General features: G+C 38.0%; 1 protein-coding gene across 1 annotated transcript; it reads right to left on the reverse strand.

Moving 5' to 3' along the window:
* Positions 1 to 447: 447 nt before the first annotated feature.
* Positions 448 to 15,333, reverse strand: LOC136250382 (putative leucine-rich repeat-containing protein DDB_G0290503). Its single transcript, XM_066042588.1, has 30 exons — positions 15,032 to 15,333; positions 14,421 to 14,570; positions 14,108 to 14,335; positions 13,678 to 13,803; positions 13,483 to 13,617; positions 12,919 to 13,005; positions 12,779 to 12,862; positions 11,343 to 11,573; positions 10,544 to 10,702; positions 10,315 to 10,440; positions 9,815 to 9,961; positions 9,257 to 9,424; positions 8,721 to 8,795; positions 7,919 to 8,659; positions 7,678 to 7,719; positions 7,579 to 7,620; positions 7,453 to 7,515; positions 7,081 to 7,206; positions 6,636 to 6,782; positions 6,536 to 6,577; positions 6,237 to 6,437; positions 6,095 to 6,178; positions 5,561 to 5,644; positions 4,973 to 5,119; positions 3,894 to 4,003; positions 3,680 to 3,712; positions 3,138 to 3,279; positions 2,772 to 2,917; positions 1,010 to 1,145; positions 448 to 731 (listed from the first exon to the last, which is right to left on the reverse strand). The coding sequence occupies exons 1-30, from the start codon at positions 15,281 to 15,283 to the stop codon at positions 636 to 638; spliced, it is 4,350 nt and encodes a 1,449-aa protein (XP_065898660.1). The 5' UTR covers positions 15,284 to 15,333; the 3' UTR covers positions 448 to 635.
* Between the last annotated feature and the right edge of the window lie 11 nt (positions 15,334 to 15,344).

Genomic DNA, 15,344 nt, shown 5'->3' on the forward strand with positions numbered 1-15,344 from the left:
CTACAAGCCTGACTGTTATCAGTTCCAACATCATAAACTGTGGACTATGCATGTAGCTATTAACTATATTAGCATTAGTCTAAAAAAAGTTGATGGTTTATAATGTCACATTCTAAGCTTACTGTACACTTAGAATGTGACATATTGTAAGCTGCTTACAACATAATGTGTTCAAAACTTACTAGACGTAACTGTATTCCCAGAATGTTACGTGTGATAAATGTTTGCAGAGATCTGCAATTGGTGATTTAGAACCCAAATAAGGTATATACTTAGCCCAAAAAGGGAGTCAAAAGGATAAAAGGTACAATTTTTCTTGAATCACATAAGCACCATGTGGATACTAACTCCACTCTTTCTGGCATTGTAATTCATGTAGTTATTCTGTGTAAGTGATTACAATCAGATTGGACATCACTGATCAGCTTGACAGTATTACAATTGGACTTTAGTGTAGTAGAGACTGATCATTACCTTGTTATGATACACAGGGTGATACATTGCATTAAAATTAGTACAAACATGATATAATGCAGAAGACCTGCTCCAGAGCTGAAAATAATGGAGTACAAATACAAACATTGCAATATATTTACAAAAATACATTATTTCATGAAATACATCATTTATTGAGTTCATTGATGTAGTGGGGATACTTCTTCCAGTTGGCTGGATAACTGACGTACCTTATCAGACCAGTACGCACTAGATTGTTGTAGTTGCATTGACAACTGTGAGAGGAGAGAGCAATATCAACAAAAGCAATAAAACTAAAAATTCAAATGTGGAAAGGATGGAATGCAAATGCAACAGTTTTGACTTTAAGTCAAATTCTGCAATACGTTTTGAAATATTTGTATTTCTCTATATCATTTTACAAAATAATCTTTTGTGGCACTAATTGTACAGTACAGTATATACTGGAGAGTTTGGGGAATATGACAAAAATGTTCTAGAAAAATGAGCAATACTACTGCTGTGATGACATGAAACACAGTCTAGTGCTAACCTCTCCTGCTCGGTGTATCCAGTAGGCTTTGTCAAGGGATGAGTCATGTGCAGTACGATGTGTGTCACTATCTACTCCACTATCACTGCCATTGTCCTTAAGTGAGATCCTCGGAACCTCATCCGATGTCTCAGTCCTAAAACAGAAAGCATAATTATGTATAGGATATGTAATGCACTGATGTACACCAGAATGTCACATGTGACTAAACATTATAAATAGTTAAATATGGTAAGGCTGATGGAATTTGTGCTGGAAAACACCATCACATTGAATAAGTATTACAATACTAACCTAGCCCCCTACGTGTGTGTGTGTGTGTGTGTGTGTGTGTGTGTGTGTGTGTGTGTGTGTGTGTGTGTGTGTGTGTGTGTGTGTGTGTGTGTGTGTGTGTGTGTGTGTGTGTGTGTGTGTGTGTGTGTGTGTGTGTGTGTGTGTGTGTGTGTGTGTTAGTGATCTGCAATACATTGCATTTTGTGTATCGCGTATCACCATCAATAAACTGTTCGATACGATACTGTATCACGATATTACAATGCAGTGATCATGGCTAGTTATGACCGGCATATTAGCTAATAGTTGTAACAATATCCAATTTATCTTTACCTTAAAGAGCCAACACTGATTCTACATTCGCTGTGTATGGAGTATACTGAATTTCTTAGTTTATTCAGTGAGTGATGATACTACAGTATGACAAAGAGCTAGTGTGTTTTGTATGAAAGCACTACATCTCTACTTGGATACCTGCCTCTATTACACCACTCAGACAATTAGCTATATACCACAAACATTTTAATGCATGCTCCCACAAAGGCTTGTCCGGATTACTCCGAATTTTGATGAGTTGTCAAGATGGCTAGTATCAGCAGATTGTTTACTGCTTAGTAGTGCAGTTCTTTATACTTGAAGTATAACCATTTAGAAGACCCTGGTAAGAATATTTTAGTCATAACAGGCATTAACAGCAGCACTATTACACGCGCATTTGTATGGCTTCTTGTAATGCTACATTTAAAGCACATGTAAATAGAGAGGCTTTCTATTTGAGTATCTAGATCACTGTTACAGTAATAGAGCAATCACTGACTGTTTCTACTAGAAAACTTTGATATATCGATATTTTCTAAGTACAGTATTGTATCATGATACTTATTTGCTGTATCGATATATTGCCATATTGATATGTATTGCAGATCCCTAGTGCGTGCGTGTGTGTGTGTGTGTGTGTGTGTGTGTGTGTGTGTGTGTGTGTGTGTGTGTGTGTGTGTGTGTATGTATGCCCCCTGGCTCTCATCATTAATTTGAGGTGGGCTTTGCTACTTTGTTGTGGCTAGGTGTTACTCAGTGGATTAGTAACGAGATTAGTAACTTTGTTACTTGTGGTAATAAAATTACTTTCGTTACTGTAATTTCATTACTTATACTTATATTCAAGCTACAATTGTAAAGTAAAGCACTTACAGTAGTTACCACAAAAGTAATAATTTACCACAAAAGTAATAATATTACATAACTCGTTACATAAGTAATGCGTTACTTCCAACACTGTATGCTAACCTAGCCCCTACATATGTATATACACATAATATCATACATAGTTGCAATTAGTTTACACATAAGACTATTCATTATACAGTGAACATTGACATAAAGTACATAGTTTAGACAACAGAATCAGTTGTGGTCACCGTAAACATTCATACCATATAATATTCATATATATATATATACAATCCCAATACAACACACAGTTACTCACAGTCCTCTCTTTAGAGCAGCTGCATATTGTGATTCCATTAGGAACCCACTGGTGGGCGTGGATGGCATTGGCTTCTCCTGATTGGGCGAAATGATGTCAACATCCACCCTGGCTCTCAGCTTGGCAATGGGTGAACTGCCCGTAGACTAAGTGAAATGAACATACATAATAACATTCCCTTTCGGCTGTGGTTTATATGCAGACCAATCTATTAAATTTACTGGATAACTGAACCAAGAATTCAAGGTACAAAGCTAAAACAACTTCACAAGCAGAAAACATGGTGCAGGCTCAAAAATATTGATACACACAAAATTTTACAACATCAACTAGTGTCTTAAATGCATTAAAACACTAATTTCTTACCCGTTGCTTTTCAACCCCATGTATGGCTTCTGACCACTGTAGTTTGGTTTGTAGTTTACTATTGGAGAGGAGCAGTGACTCATTCTTTAGTTGTAGTTGGTGTCTGTCAGCCTCCAACTTCAATATGACTTGTTGTTGGTCTCTGTAGAAGAAAGATGAAGTTGTGTAGTGTCAAAAGTTCAATAGCTACCAAGTGCAATTGTAAATAACAGCGAAGCCACATTTTCTTAAATTGAATGTAGAAAACAAACCTCCATATTATGGACTTTTGGTTCCATACAATAACAAGTACAATGCACACAATGGCCGCAAACTGTTAATATCACTACTGCTAATGTACAGTGTATTTGGTGAGAGGCAAATGTAAAAGATTAGGCCACATGTGTGAGACTACAGTGAAACTTATTTGGCCCCCTCTATCACTTAATCTGAGTGAGAGACACTTGCTTAGTAAGGCCAAGTCATTGGCAGTTCCATTAGCTCTCATTGCACAATATGCTTACACAACTGCACAAACTGACACAATGATTGATTTGTATCACCTGATTTTGTTGGCCATACTCTCATTAGTCAACCTGTTAAAATACAGTAGATATGAGTTTAATGAGTTATACACAAGACATGAGATGTATACAAATAGCATGCTACATAACCCTAAAAAAATCTTTCTGTGAAAGTTTCCTAGCTGTATACATCTGTGCTGTCTATTCTCCAGCCACACCCACCAAGAACCCCACCCACACAGAGTTCACATACTTCTGCTGTTTAGCCCATGAGGAAACATGTTGGGTGATGTCAGTACAGTCTTGCTGTAGTTTGGATGATAACAACTTGTGGTCCTGTAAGTCTTGTTGAATGGCTGATAACTGTCAAGAAGAAATGTCAACAACATTATTGTGACCACTCAAAGATACAATAACAGAACTATGGAAAGTACAGTACCGTATAGTAAAAAACTTTGGCGGTAAAAGTGTGACAAAACCCCTCTGTAAAAACTGGCAGAAAAAACTTTGGCAGTTGAAATAATATTTGCCAAAGTTTTTACTGCCAAAGTTTTTACTGTACGGTACATGAGGATATTACGACAAGGTGTCTGCTCATCAGTTAAGTAGTGTAGTAAGTGTATAGGTAGCTAGTGTTGTTGTTGTAGCAGTACTTTTGTAACTACTGATCTAATGACGTGCTAGCTAGGGCGTGTTTCGCTATCTCCTGCGATGCTGAGAGCGACCGTATTTACTTTTTCAGTGAACTCTAGTAGCAGAGGTTATCACGTATATCAAAGTATTTGGCCACATCCATTGCGAGACAATGAACTAGCTGACGTGCGAACGGGAAGCCGGTTGGAAATGCTATCCCAAGGAGTGCTTACAACTGTGAGACACATTCCTAGGAAGATCTTTAAAGTCAGCTAAATCTTTATTGCGTGGTGGTACGAGCTGACCTTCATCTCAAGTTCTAGTTACTCAATGTGCTCGTGTGATCATCTAAAATAATTGGCAAAAAAAACTTTGGCGAATTGAACGCTATTCGCCAAATTCGCCAAAGTTTTGGTAACTATGTTATAATGTTCATCTGCAAATACATCACTGTACTACATACTGGTGCTCTCTTATATAAGATACGGAAAGGGACAAAAATAGTTTACTAGCTTTGCACAACTTATATATTTACAAGTATCAAATGGTGAAGTTTTACCACAAAATAATTGATCAAAGGTGCCAGCGTCTATACTGTCACATCAACTAGCAGGTCAATAATCCTGCACAAGTTTTCTCTACTCCCAAAACACAAATATTTAGTGCTCCAGCTACCTCTTCACTAGCCACAACACATACCTGTTTCTTGGTGGTGTTGTGTGACCTCTCTGACTGTTGTAGTTGTTCTTGTAGTTGTGAGATCAAGAGGTCCACCTGACCCCTCTCCTCCATTTGGTGACCGAGCTTCTCTCTCAATGTAGCCACCTCTTCTCTCAACTCTGAACACTAAAAGAACAATGAACACAACCATAGTGTAAGGAATGCTTTGAATACAACAAAGTACAGTATTCATACTTACAAGGTAATGTTTTAAAAAAATACTTTAAAAATATTTTACTGTAAAACAAATTGATTGGCTGAATATCCTGTACATAAAACACTGACTCACTGAGTGAGTCATTTTTAAAACGGATTTTACGAGTCATAGCTCATCATGTGTTTAATCTATTGTCTTAAAATTACAGTCAGGAATAGTGCTATATTAGGAGTATAAAGTGACCACATTTCAGGCTGGTACCATACTCACTAGTCAAGTTATGCAAGTGCATGCAATTGGAAAAGCCCTTTTCGTAGATCCAGTCACAAACTACAAATATTAAACAAGGTGAAATTGTTTTGTTACAATATGGCAAGAGATACAATACAGTGTACAACTGAAGTATATACCTGCTCCTGAGTGGTGGTGTTTTGGTCATGGAGGACTCCAATTTGTTCTGTTAGCAAATCAATTTGTGATAAGCTAGTAGTGAACTGTGAGAGAAAATCATAAATGTACTATACAGCAATACACGCATATACAGGTATGTATGAGGCTGAAACAAATAGCACATTATTCGTTCATTAAGCAGTCAATCAGACGTTTACCTTAAAGAGCTGAAAACTGTCATTCTAAAGCACATGGATGCACATGAAGGACTTTTCATTGCATAACATTCAAATTCTAGTAGTGATTAGTGTGATATCCCTTTCTTAAAGAACAATTTGTTAGTTAATTTGAGCAATATTTTGGTCCCCAATAGTAGGCAACTCTTCAAATGGTAGAGAACCAATTTGATGTTTCAACAAAGCAGACAAATTAAATTAAACACACCGCGATTTTTTTTACCAGGCCACTTACGTATTTCTAGTACTATACTGTACACACATATACACATGACCGTTGACCACATACCATATACAAACACACTACACACACTTTACCTCTTCATTCACTCTATAGTGTGACTTCTCTTCCATTGATAATTTACTTTTAGTCACTAACAGTTCTTGTGACAATTGATTACTCTAAAACACAAACAAATCACACCAATAACAACACTTTGCTTCACTAACAAACGACTACCTTCTCTCTTTCCAATTGGTGAGCCATCTCAATTTCTGACAGTTCACGTTTAAGTCTCTTGCTCTCAGCCTGGTAGTCTTCAATGGAGGACTCCAGGAGGGAGCTTTTCTGTCTGTTGCTAGTTAGCTCCTTGCTTAAGAACGCTATCTCATTATCTTTCTCTGCCTGAATGTACTTGATCTTCTCCATTACCAGTGTGTGCTATAGTACAGGACACTCTTCTTCATATAATCTGTTGTATTTGCACGTGTGTGATGTGTGTTTGTGTGCTCGTGTGCATGCTATGTGCTACCACTCACCTGTTGCTGTTGTTGCTTTGCTGCATGTTCTACAAGATTAATCTGTACAGGCAGAACAATCACATATAGTGCTCCTGCACAAAGGTGGGGGGGGGCTCACTTTACTATGAGACTCAGCCAGCTCTACACTAGCTCTCTTGTAGTCTACTCTTGCTTGAGCCAGCTCTGTCCCCTGATCAGTACAACGCTGCTGCAACATTGTGTACTGGCCATTCAGCTCCTCACAACTTAGCACTGCACACCTCAACTGTGGGAATTGCAAAACAACTATAATCAAAGTCATCAACTATCAAATATTAGTATGAACAAAGTAATGAGCAAAAATTCACAGCAAGTAAAACTTTATTAAGCTATGATAAACCAAGCTATAAATAACACAATAAACTCATAATTATGATCACAAAGTAACAATTAAATCTTGTAATCAAAGTCAAGACCACAATCAAACTACAATCAAGATCAAACTACAATCTACTGTAGATCACAACACAGTTAAGCTCACAACTAATCAATACATTAAACTCAGGATCATCAATGGTCCTCACCTTCTCCTCAAGTTGAACTGTCTTGTTGATTGCCTCTTGATGTTGAGCTTCTAGTCGGCTCACATGATCATTGGTCAACTCCAGCTCTTGTTCCAGTTGACTCTGATTTTGTTGTGACCTTGAAACCTGTGAGTAATGAAGGGCATTAACTAGAATTGAATAGCAAACCAGAGTAAAACTAATGAACCTATATGTTATATAGATGGGAGCAAAAACAATGCATCCAAGCTACCAAACAAGTGTGCACCGCCAAAAAAAGTTCAAATACATGTAGTACATAGTCCCTCCTTTAAAGTATGTGGGTTTCAATATATGGCGTGTACATATACGAATGAATGTGTGGCACTGTGTAATAGTGTGTCCAGGTTTTACTTTGATTTCCAAGTCTCCTTTGACAATCTGTAGTTCCCTACATCTCTCCTCCACCTCAGCTAGCTATACAAATATCAACACGGAAAGATAACCACCACACATCACACCATGCAATACATTACCAACCTCCTTCCTGATTGAACTCAAGTCCTTATCTCTGTAAGCCAGCTAAGATGACGAGACACGAAGTGTGTTTAGTGAAAATAAGAGAATAGTTGAGTTTACCTTTTCCTTTAATGAGTCAATAGTAGTATGTAGCTTGGCAGACTGTGTAATAAACACCATACAAGTATGTCATGATGTCATTGTTACATGCTATGGTCATTGATAAACAGTGAGAACTGTTCTAATGGTCCATGGATGGTAACAAGCTCATATTGACCTAATGAAATTATTAGTTTTTTAAGGTTGGCTTGTTTAAAACAGGTCTCACAGTAAGTAATAAAATATTTGAATATGGTCTTACATCTTCACGATGCTCCTGCATGGCTTTTGTGTTACGGTCCGACTGCTGAAGAAGCTGCTGATGTAGGTCTGATATCGTGCTCCTTGTAGCAACCAGCTCCTCCCCTTTTTCTGTAACCTCATGTTGAAGCACTGAAATCTCATTGGACCGTTCTTGACACACCTTCTGCCATTCCTCCAAATCTGATGAGTGGCATTCAACAGTCACATGTAAATCTGCCAATGATTTTTGTTTAATCATCAACTGTTGGTTTAGTTTAGCCAATGCTTCATCTTTCTGTCTCAATTCTTCTCTCAAACTTTTTATTCCATTCTCCTTAGCAGAAAGTTGTTTTTTCACAGAAGATTCTTCAACTTTCAGTTGATTTGATAAACTCTTGGCATCCTTGAGCTCTGCTTTATAAACTTCTATGTCCATTTGTAGTTTAACAACAGTCTTTTCCTTATTTGACAAACTGTTTCGTAATGTTCGTTCAGTGTCGGCTGAACTGGCCATTACATGAACCAAGTCGGCTTCTTTTTTGGCCAAACAAGTTTTTAGCTTTTCATTTTCAGAATAAAGTAGGGATTTCTGATCTTCAAGATGTCCAATAGTGTTTCTGTGATCTTTTAACATAGTCTCTGATGATTGTAAGTCCATTTTGTGTGACTCAGTTAAATCAACAATTCTGAGTTCAAGTTGTTTTACTTCTGTACTCACCATCTGGCTAGCATCCGCTAATTCTTTCTGAAGGCCTTGTATCTGGTATAAAATTAGTTGAAGGAATATGATACAAAACAAATTTGTTAGTTACTATTCATACCTCATCCAGTAGCTTCATTCTTTCTTCTTCGTTAGTTTTACGAATGATTTCAATTTCAGAATGCTTGTTTTTAACCTGTGAATGCACAAAATACACTAAATAATAGTTTACACACTATTAACAGCATTATGAAGTACCCATGGTAACAGACTATTACCTTTAACATTTTTAAAGCCACAATTACAGTTGTGGTCTAAATAATGTAAACTACACAACTCCACCCTGAGATTCATAATAAAAGTAGCTGGATACAAGCAGGCAGGGCTCGAGTAGCCAAGCAAAGCACATACAGGTGTTCGTTAACAAAGTTTCTTGAAAATAAATATTTGTACAAGTCATTTCAACATACACCTGTGTCAGTTTCTGACTATAAAGATGAAAAAAAAATGATGTAAGCTGCCTGCAGAATGTAGTACAAGGTATCTGGTATAAAATTAGTCAATTCTTTCTTCCTATGTATAAAACAATAAGGGCTACAGTCCCCAGACCTATGCCCACACATGTGTCACTATCAGGTGGTCGGCTCCATGACTCACTTCGCTGCTAAGGTTTCTTGACGACTCCTCAGCAACCAACAGTTGCTCTTGTAGTTGGTTCACTTGTTTTTGACGATGATTAATCTCTTGTTCCAGACCATTGCGATGTTGTTGTAGTGAGTCAAAGTTGGTCTGGAGTTGTTGTAACATTTTCTCACGAGTTTCAACCTGAAATAATACAATACGTCAATTTTAGAGCCTCCATATAGAATGTTACTAACAGGTCTCCCTATAGTACTACTATAAGCACTAACATAACTGCTTTTGTATAAATATGGTAAAATTTGACTGTAGAATTGATCTTAGGATAGCTAGTGTCTTGGAGGAAGGCTCCCAGACCACCTTAGCACTTTTATCTGTCCTAATGGATGGGTTAATAAAACACAAAATACTCAGATTAACGAAATTTTGCCAAGTACAGTAAACATTTTGTTGGGCAATAGAGAAGGGATGACTTTTTCCTCGTAAATAAATATCCTGCCCTAAAGGGCGCAATAACGCAGCAATAGTAGTAAGTTTTAGAAACAGTGACAGAAACTATTATAACAGTTAACTAACTTGTTCAGTTAGACTTTGCTGTTGGTTCTTTAAGTCTTGTAGTTTAGTTTGGTGTTCTTTAGCAACAATTTTCATCTGTCCTTCTCCATGTGTGCTAGCCTGTAACTGTTCCTTCAGTTCTTGTATCAACTGTTGACAATGTTCCACCTAAAACAATGAGACAGCAACATGAAACATCAAACCCATTACTAAACTATTCATCCATTCGTGAGTAAATATACATAAACAATTATACAGTAGAACCTTCTATATTCCAGATACCTTCATACCATCTTATTATAAAGGTAATCTGTTCAAAGGGTTTAAATGTTTATGTGTAAATGAGACAGTGTTATGCATAAGTGTTCTAGTCATCAAGATGTTTACAGATCAGACTGTCAGAGGTACGCTTCACTGTAAATCGTACAACACTACAATACAAGTACTAACACATCAGACTAAGCACTAAACCTTTCAGTGTGAACTAATTAGAAACAAGCATCAGCAGTTGCTATGGTTACCTCTTGTCTGGCAGAGCCACTCTCATCTTGTGCTGTGGTCAGTTTCAGTTTAAGGTTAGCAGCTTCTTGTTGTACTTGTTCCAACTGGCTCTTGAGTAGTCTCATGTTGGACTCTGATTGTTGTATCTAATAATAGTAACAGGATTAATATAGTAACAAAATTACATAACAGGCAGGCAAACAGATGCTACACACATAATTATATTCTGCAAAATATCATCACACCCACCTGGTGACAGCTACGCTGATACTTCTCATCCAGAACTCGTTTTTCATCTTGTAGCTGATCAATTAGGACATCCCTATTGGAGAGCTCAATGGAGAGTAGTGACTTCTGTTGCTCTAAGTCAACCTCCGACCCTGATAGCTGTCTGCGCAACTCCTGTGCCTAGTGTAGTAACAATAAAGCTGAGCAGTGTTGAAGAGCTTAATACAGTTACAGTGAAACCTGTTATTAACGTCACCAATCTAACTAAAGGTTTAAAGGTGTCATTTGTGGACATGCTTAATGTGGTCATCTGTTAATAACTTGGGAGATGATGGGTTTCAGTGTAATAATCACACTTGCAGGGTCTACAGTGCTTAGCTAATCACTACACACAGTAGAATACTGAAATGAGTTCACAAAAAACTTGACAGAAAGTGTGACAGGTTAACCAACCTTGTGGAGTCTACACAGTACTAATCACTACATGCAATACTAAGTGATGTGTTGCTCTAAACCAGCCACCCAAAACAGTGAAGCCATTGTTACTTGAAATGACTTTGCAATGGAATGCATTATAAACACAATTCTGTAGATCACATAAGAAAAATTAGTTTGGTAAAAAGTTGTATAATCAGTAGTCTAGGAAGACAGCTTAAGACACTTCACATATAAAATTCTTAAAGATTAGGTAATGTAGGTAACTTTGTAGCATGTGAATAATAAACTAGCCTTCAGGATCATAATATACTACATAATCAATGGCCCTACATACTTGGTCCATGCAAACCATAAAACTGCCACCAATAATAGCATCACACACCTCTTGTACAGCAATCTGGTACTTCTGTTGAGTATTGACTAACTCTTGTTCTAGTTTCTCCACTGATGAGCAGTACTCATCTACCTTCTGCTGGAGAACGACACCGCGGCCTTGTGATCCTTGTAGCTGCTCCTCAAGCTCCTGCAAACACAGTTGACGCTGTATCACCTCGTGTTGTACCGTTGTGAGCTGTTCTTCCATCTCCTTCAGCTGTACTGACTGAGACTTTTGCTGGAGAAGGAATGAGATAGTAATAGGAGTCAGGGGTTAATCTAAGGGGGGGGGGGGCGGGGGGGCACAGGCCCCCTCTGGGTTAGCTATTGCCCCCCCTAGGTTTATACCTAAAGCCTTGAGAAATGGAAAGGTTTAATTGATCCCAAAGTTGTATAATCCAATGGTCAATATTCAATGGCATCACAGTAAAATTTCACCAAAATTGAGTATATTTACACCTAAATTTTCAAAATTTTCCTGGGGGAGCATGCCCCCAGACCCCCCTAGAATCCGAAGCGACTTACTTCGCCCCCTCTAGGTTAATATTCTGGGTTGAGCCCTGGGAGTGTGGTACTACACTACCCCCCATTATTACATCATACAGACACATAAGGCCCAGTATATGAAGTACTGGTACTTAAAAAAAGAACACTTGTCTCTGACTTGAGCACAAATTTAAAAGTGCTACTTTATAAAGACGTCGCTATGCAGACAGTTTCATATTGTAGTGAACATAAAATGCTATAGTGTAGTGTTTTCTTCAATTTTTACTGACTGGCAGCTATCTGTGAAAATTTCCTTCCTCAAAATTCATTGGCAATAGCATTGTTTATGAATGCACAAAAGAACCAAAAATCCCTCTCCCCTTTCTCAGAATTTTGAATGGCAGTGATCCGCAAAAAAAAATTGTCCTAGAAAATAACTTGCTACATGGTAAAATGCTGACAGCTGTAAGGATATTCATCATACTGTGAATTCCCTTCAACTTTCCTCAAGTCATTAGGAAATCACATGATAATTGTGTACTAACCACTACAAACTCAATCACCTCATTAAAGTGTTGTAATTGTACACCTAATTGTAAACATTACTGACTAATCACTTTTTATATTACATCAATACAAGACAATGGTTCCCATTGATGCATGCTTGTATATGCTCCTTCAAGGGATTACCAAATATCAAGCTTCAGAGAGTATAAACAAATGTGTACATGCAATTATCTTATGTGTGTGTGCATGTGTAATAAAATATCGCCTCAATTAGTACTTTCTTGCATGCACTAAAGATAAAGTTTCTAGCATCTTGCAGAATTGTTACACTAATATTAACTTGATCCACATTTCTACTGACTCAGCAGTTAATGTCCTTAATTATTAACTCTTGGTTCTATATTATCTATGTAGTCACACGTGATATACAAACAATTCCTGATATCCTACCAGATGGTCGAGCTGTTCTTTGGCAGCAGCAAGAACTGCTAATTCCTTCTGTAGTTGATCCAGCCGGGCATCTTTACCGCCAAGCTGTTTTAACACAAAACCAACAACCACAGTAAACAACAACAACAGGGACACTGTACCTGTTCTTGCATTGCTTGCTGTAGCTCTTGTTCCTTCTGTAGAAGAGCTTCCTTCTCAGTCAGCTTTATCTGGTACTGAGATGAGTTCTAAAAATATTACACATAAATATTACACATTCATAATACTAGTGAGCTTGAATATAGTGTGAATAGCTCAGGCTGTACAAAGCACTGGTTCTTCAGTTAAGAGCACCTATCTGTAATGAACAAAAACATTCCAAATGATGTTTGCGTTTAAGGAGCTCCATTTCACCATTAAATCTCAGGATAGCTTACAACACACTTTCTACCGTTTTACAGCACAGAATCTACCTCCAAATGACATGAACTGAGCAGTAATGTTGTTGAAAACATTAAATCTCCAAGTAAACTAGTATATATTGTGCACATATACTCTTAAGTATCAACTGATAAACGCATGTCCAGTACAGACACTTGGGGACCAATTGAGAGGTTTTGTTCATTGACAAAATGTATGCCTGGGGACTAAAATGTTTGGGAGTTGTTTCCGAGTCATTTCACTGAATGAAAAGGTTTTAAAGATTACGTTGCACTATTGCTTACCTCTGTCATTCCTTGCAGGGCAGTTTCCATGGCAGCAATCTCAGACTGCAGTTGTATAATCTGTTCCTTCTTCCCTGACTGCCATTGTTCCAACTCTGCCTCCAAAACTGCCATCCTTTCTACTGTGTTCTGTTGCTGTAGTGACAAAAGAAAACTCCTAATACACAAATCACATGATCCACTAAACAGCCTTACCTCCAACTCAACCTGAGCATGTTTAGAACGCAGGGCATCCAGTTGGGCTGTCGTCAGCACTAGTTGGTTTTGTGACTCTGCATATTTCTGCTGTAGTGTCTTCAGCTCTTGCTGTTTGTGTGTTAGCTGCAAGAAGTAAGAGGGTGGAGCTCAAAGTACATAACTGAGCTCACATGTTGATACAATAACACAATTAGGTCACATATGTGTGAAGTAAAAATATAGGGTTGTAAATTCACATACATATATACATGGCCTACACTACACTATACTCATGTAATCATGCACACACAAAAACACATACATAATATAGCCTAGTACACACATTGATTTGATAATAATCTCAACCCGTTCAGTAAAACTTCCACAGTACAGCAAATCACAAAACCAAACAAGAAACAGAGCGAGTGCCCACACATACACACAATACCTGCTCCTGTGACTGTACCACAAGCTGATCCAATTGACTGCTATCATCAACACTGGTTAAAGCCATACCACTCAAGTGTACTAGACCAGATGACTGGGCTTTGGCCAGTGTGGTCAATAACAAATCCAAATCTTGTTGAAGGACAAAAACCTCCTTGCTTTTCTCTTCAATGGCTGACTTCAGCGATGCCACACTACCTTCAAGTAGTTGACACTTGTTTTCATAATCCTTCATGTGAAAATACAAAGGACATTACATAACAAAACAGCAGTCAAGAAAGGTTATATAACAGAAAGTGGGGTCCTTTGCTTACTCTTGTTGTTTGTAAGGAGGTTGTCAGTTTTCCCTCTAGAATTGACAATTTCTTGTTGGCTTCTTTTTCCATTTCATCCATCGTCTCAAGTAACATTTCATGTTGCTGGGACAACTCTGCAACATATGCTTGAATTGCTTTGAGCTTCGTCTGAGTAAACAAACAGTAAATAAACAAAAGTAAAAAGGATACCGTGAGTGACATAAACACAACACACACACACACACACACACACTACGCTACACAAACAAACAGTACAACACACACTATGGTGTGTGTACATGTGCATGCACACAGTACCACGAATGCACACTCCTATGTATAAAATATATTTACCACTTTTAAGCTAACATCTGCCAAAGGCAAGCTACCCACTCAGTTTTGACTACAAGGAAGCTTGTGTTCAATAAAACACTCAAGTTTTAATAACTAGTGTAAGTACATACAAATAACCTAAAAGCGGAATTGGTAGGTCAATTCAAATTTTAACAGTTCGCTTATGTTTGGGCTATTAGGGAAAACCTTGTCAACTTATCTCCCTAAGGCGTTCATGAGTTACGCCATCAGCACATACACTCAATACACACCACGTGGCTAGCAAAATCAAATACCCTTTTTTCGCCTTCATTTTCTTCCTGTGAACCATCGTGGTCCAGCGTCGATATACTCAGTGTCTCTGTGTAGAGTGATCGGAATTCGCTCAGAACATCCTCGCCGGCTTTGTCGGGACTTGAAGGGCGTTGATCGAGTAATTGTTTCAGTTCTTCATCGTCGTATTCCTGGTCGTATTGTTCAATAGTTATAGACGATACTGAGTCGGTTTGCGGACTATTGGGCCGTTCGTTCTTTGGCACGCCCGACATTTCTGTTGGCCCCCTAACGCTTTTACACACGCCCCGTTTACTTTACGTAAACTACACCGGA

This window comes from Dysidea avara, chromosome 3, assembly GCF_963678975.1.
Source record: "Dysidea avara chromosome 3, odDysAvar1.4, whole genome shotgun sequence".
Lineage (NCBI taxonomy): Eukaryota > Metazoa > Porifera > Demospongiae > Dictyoceratida > Dysideidae > Dysidea > Dysidea avara.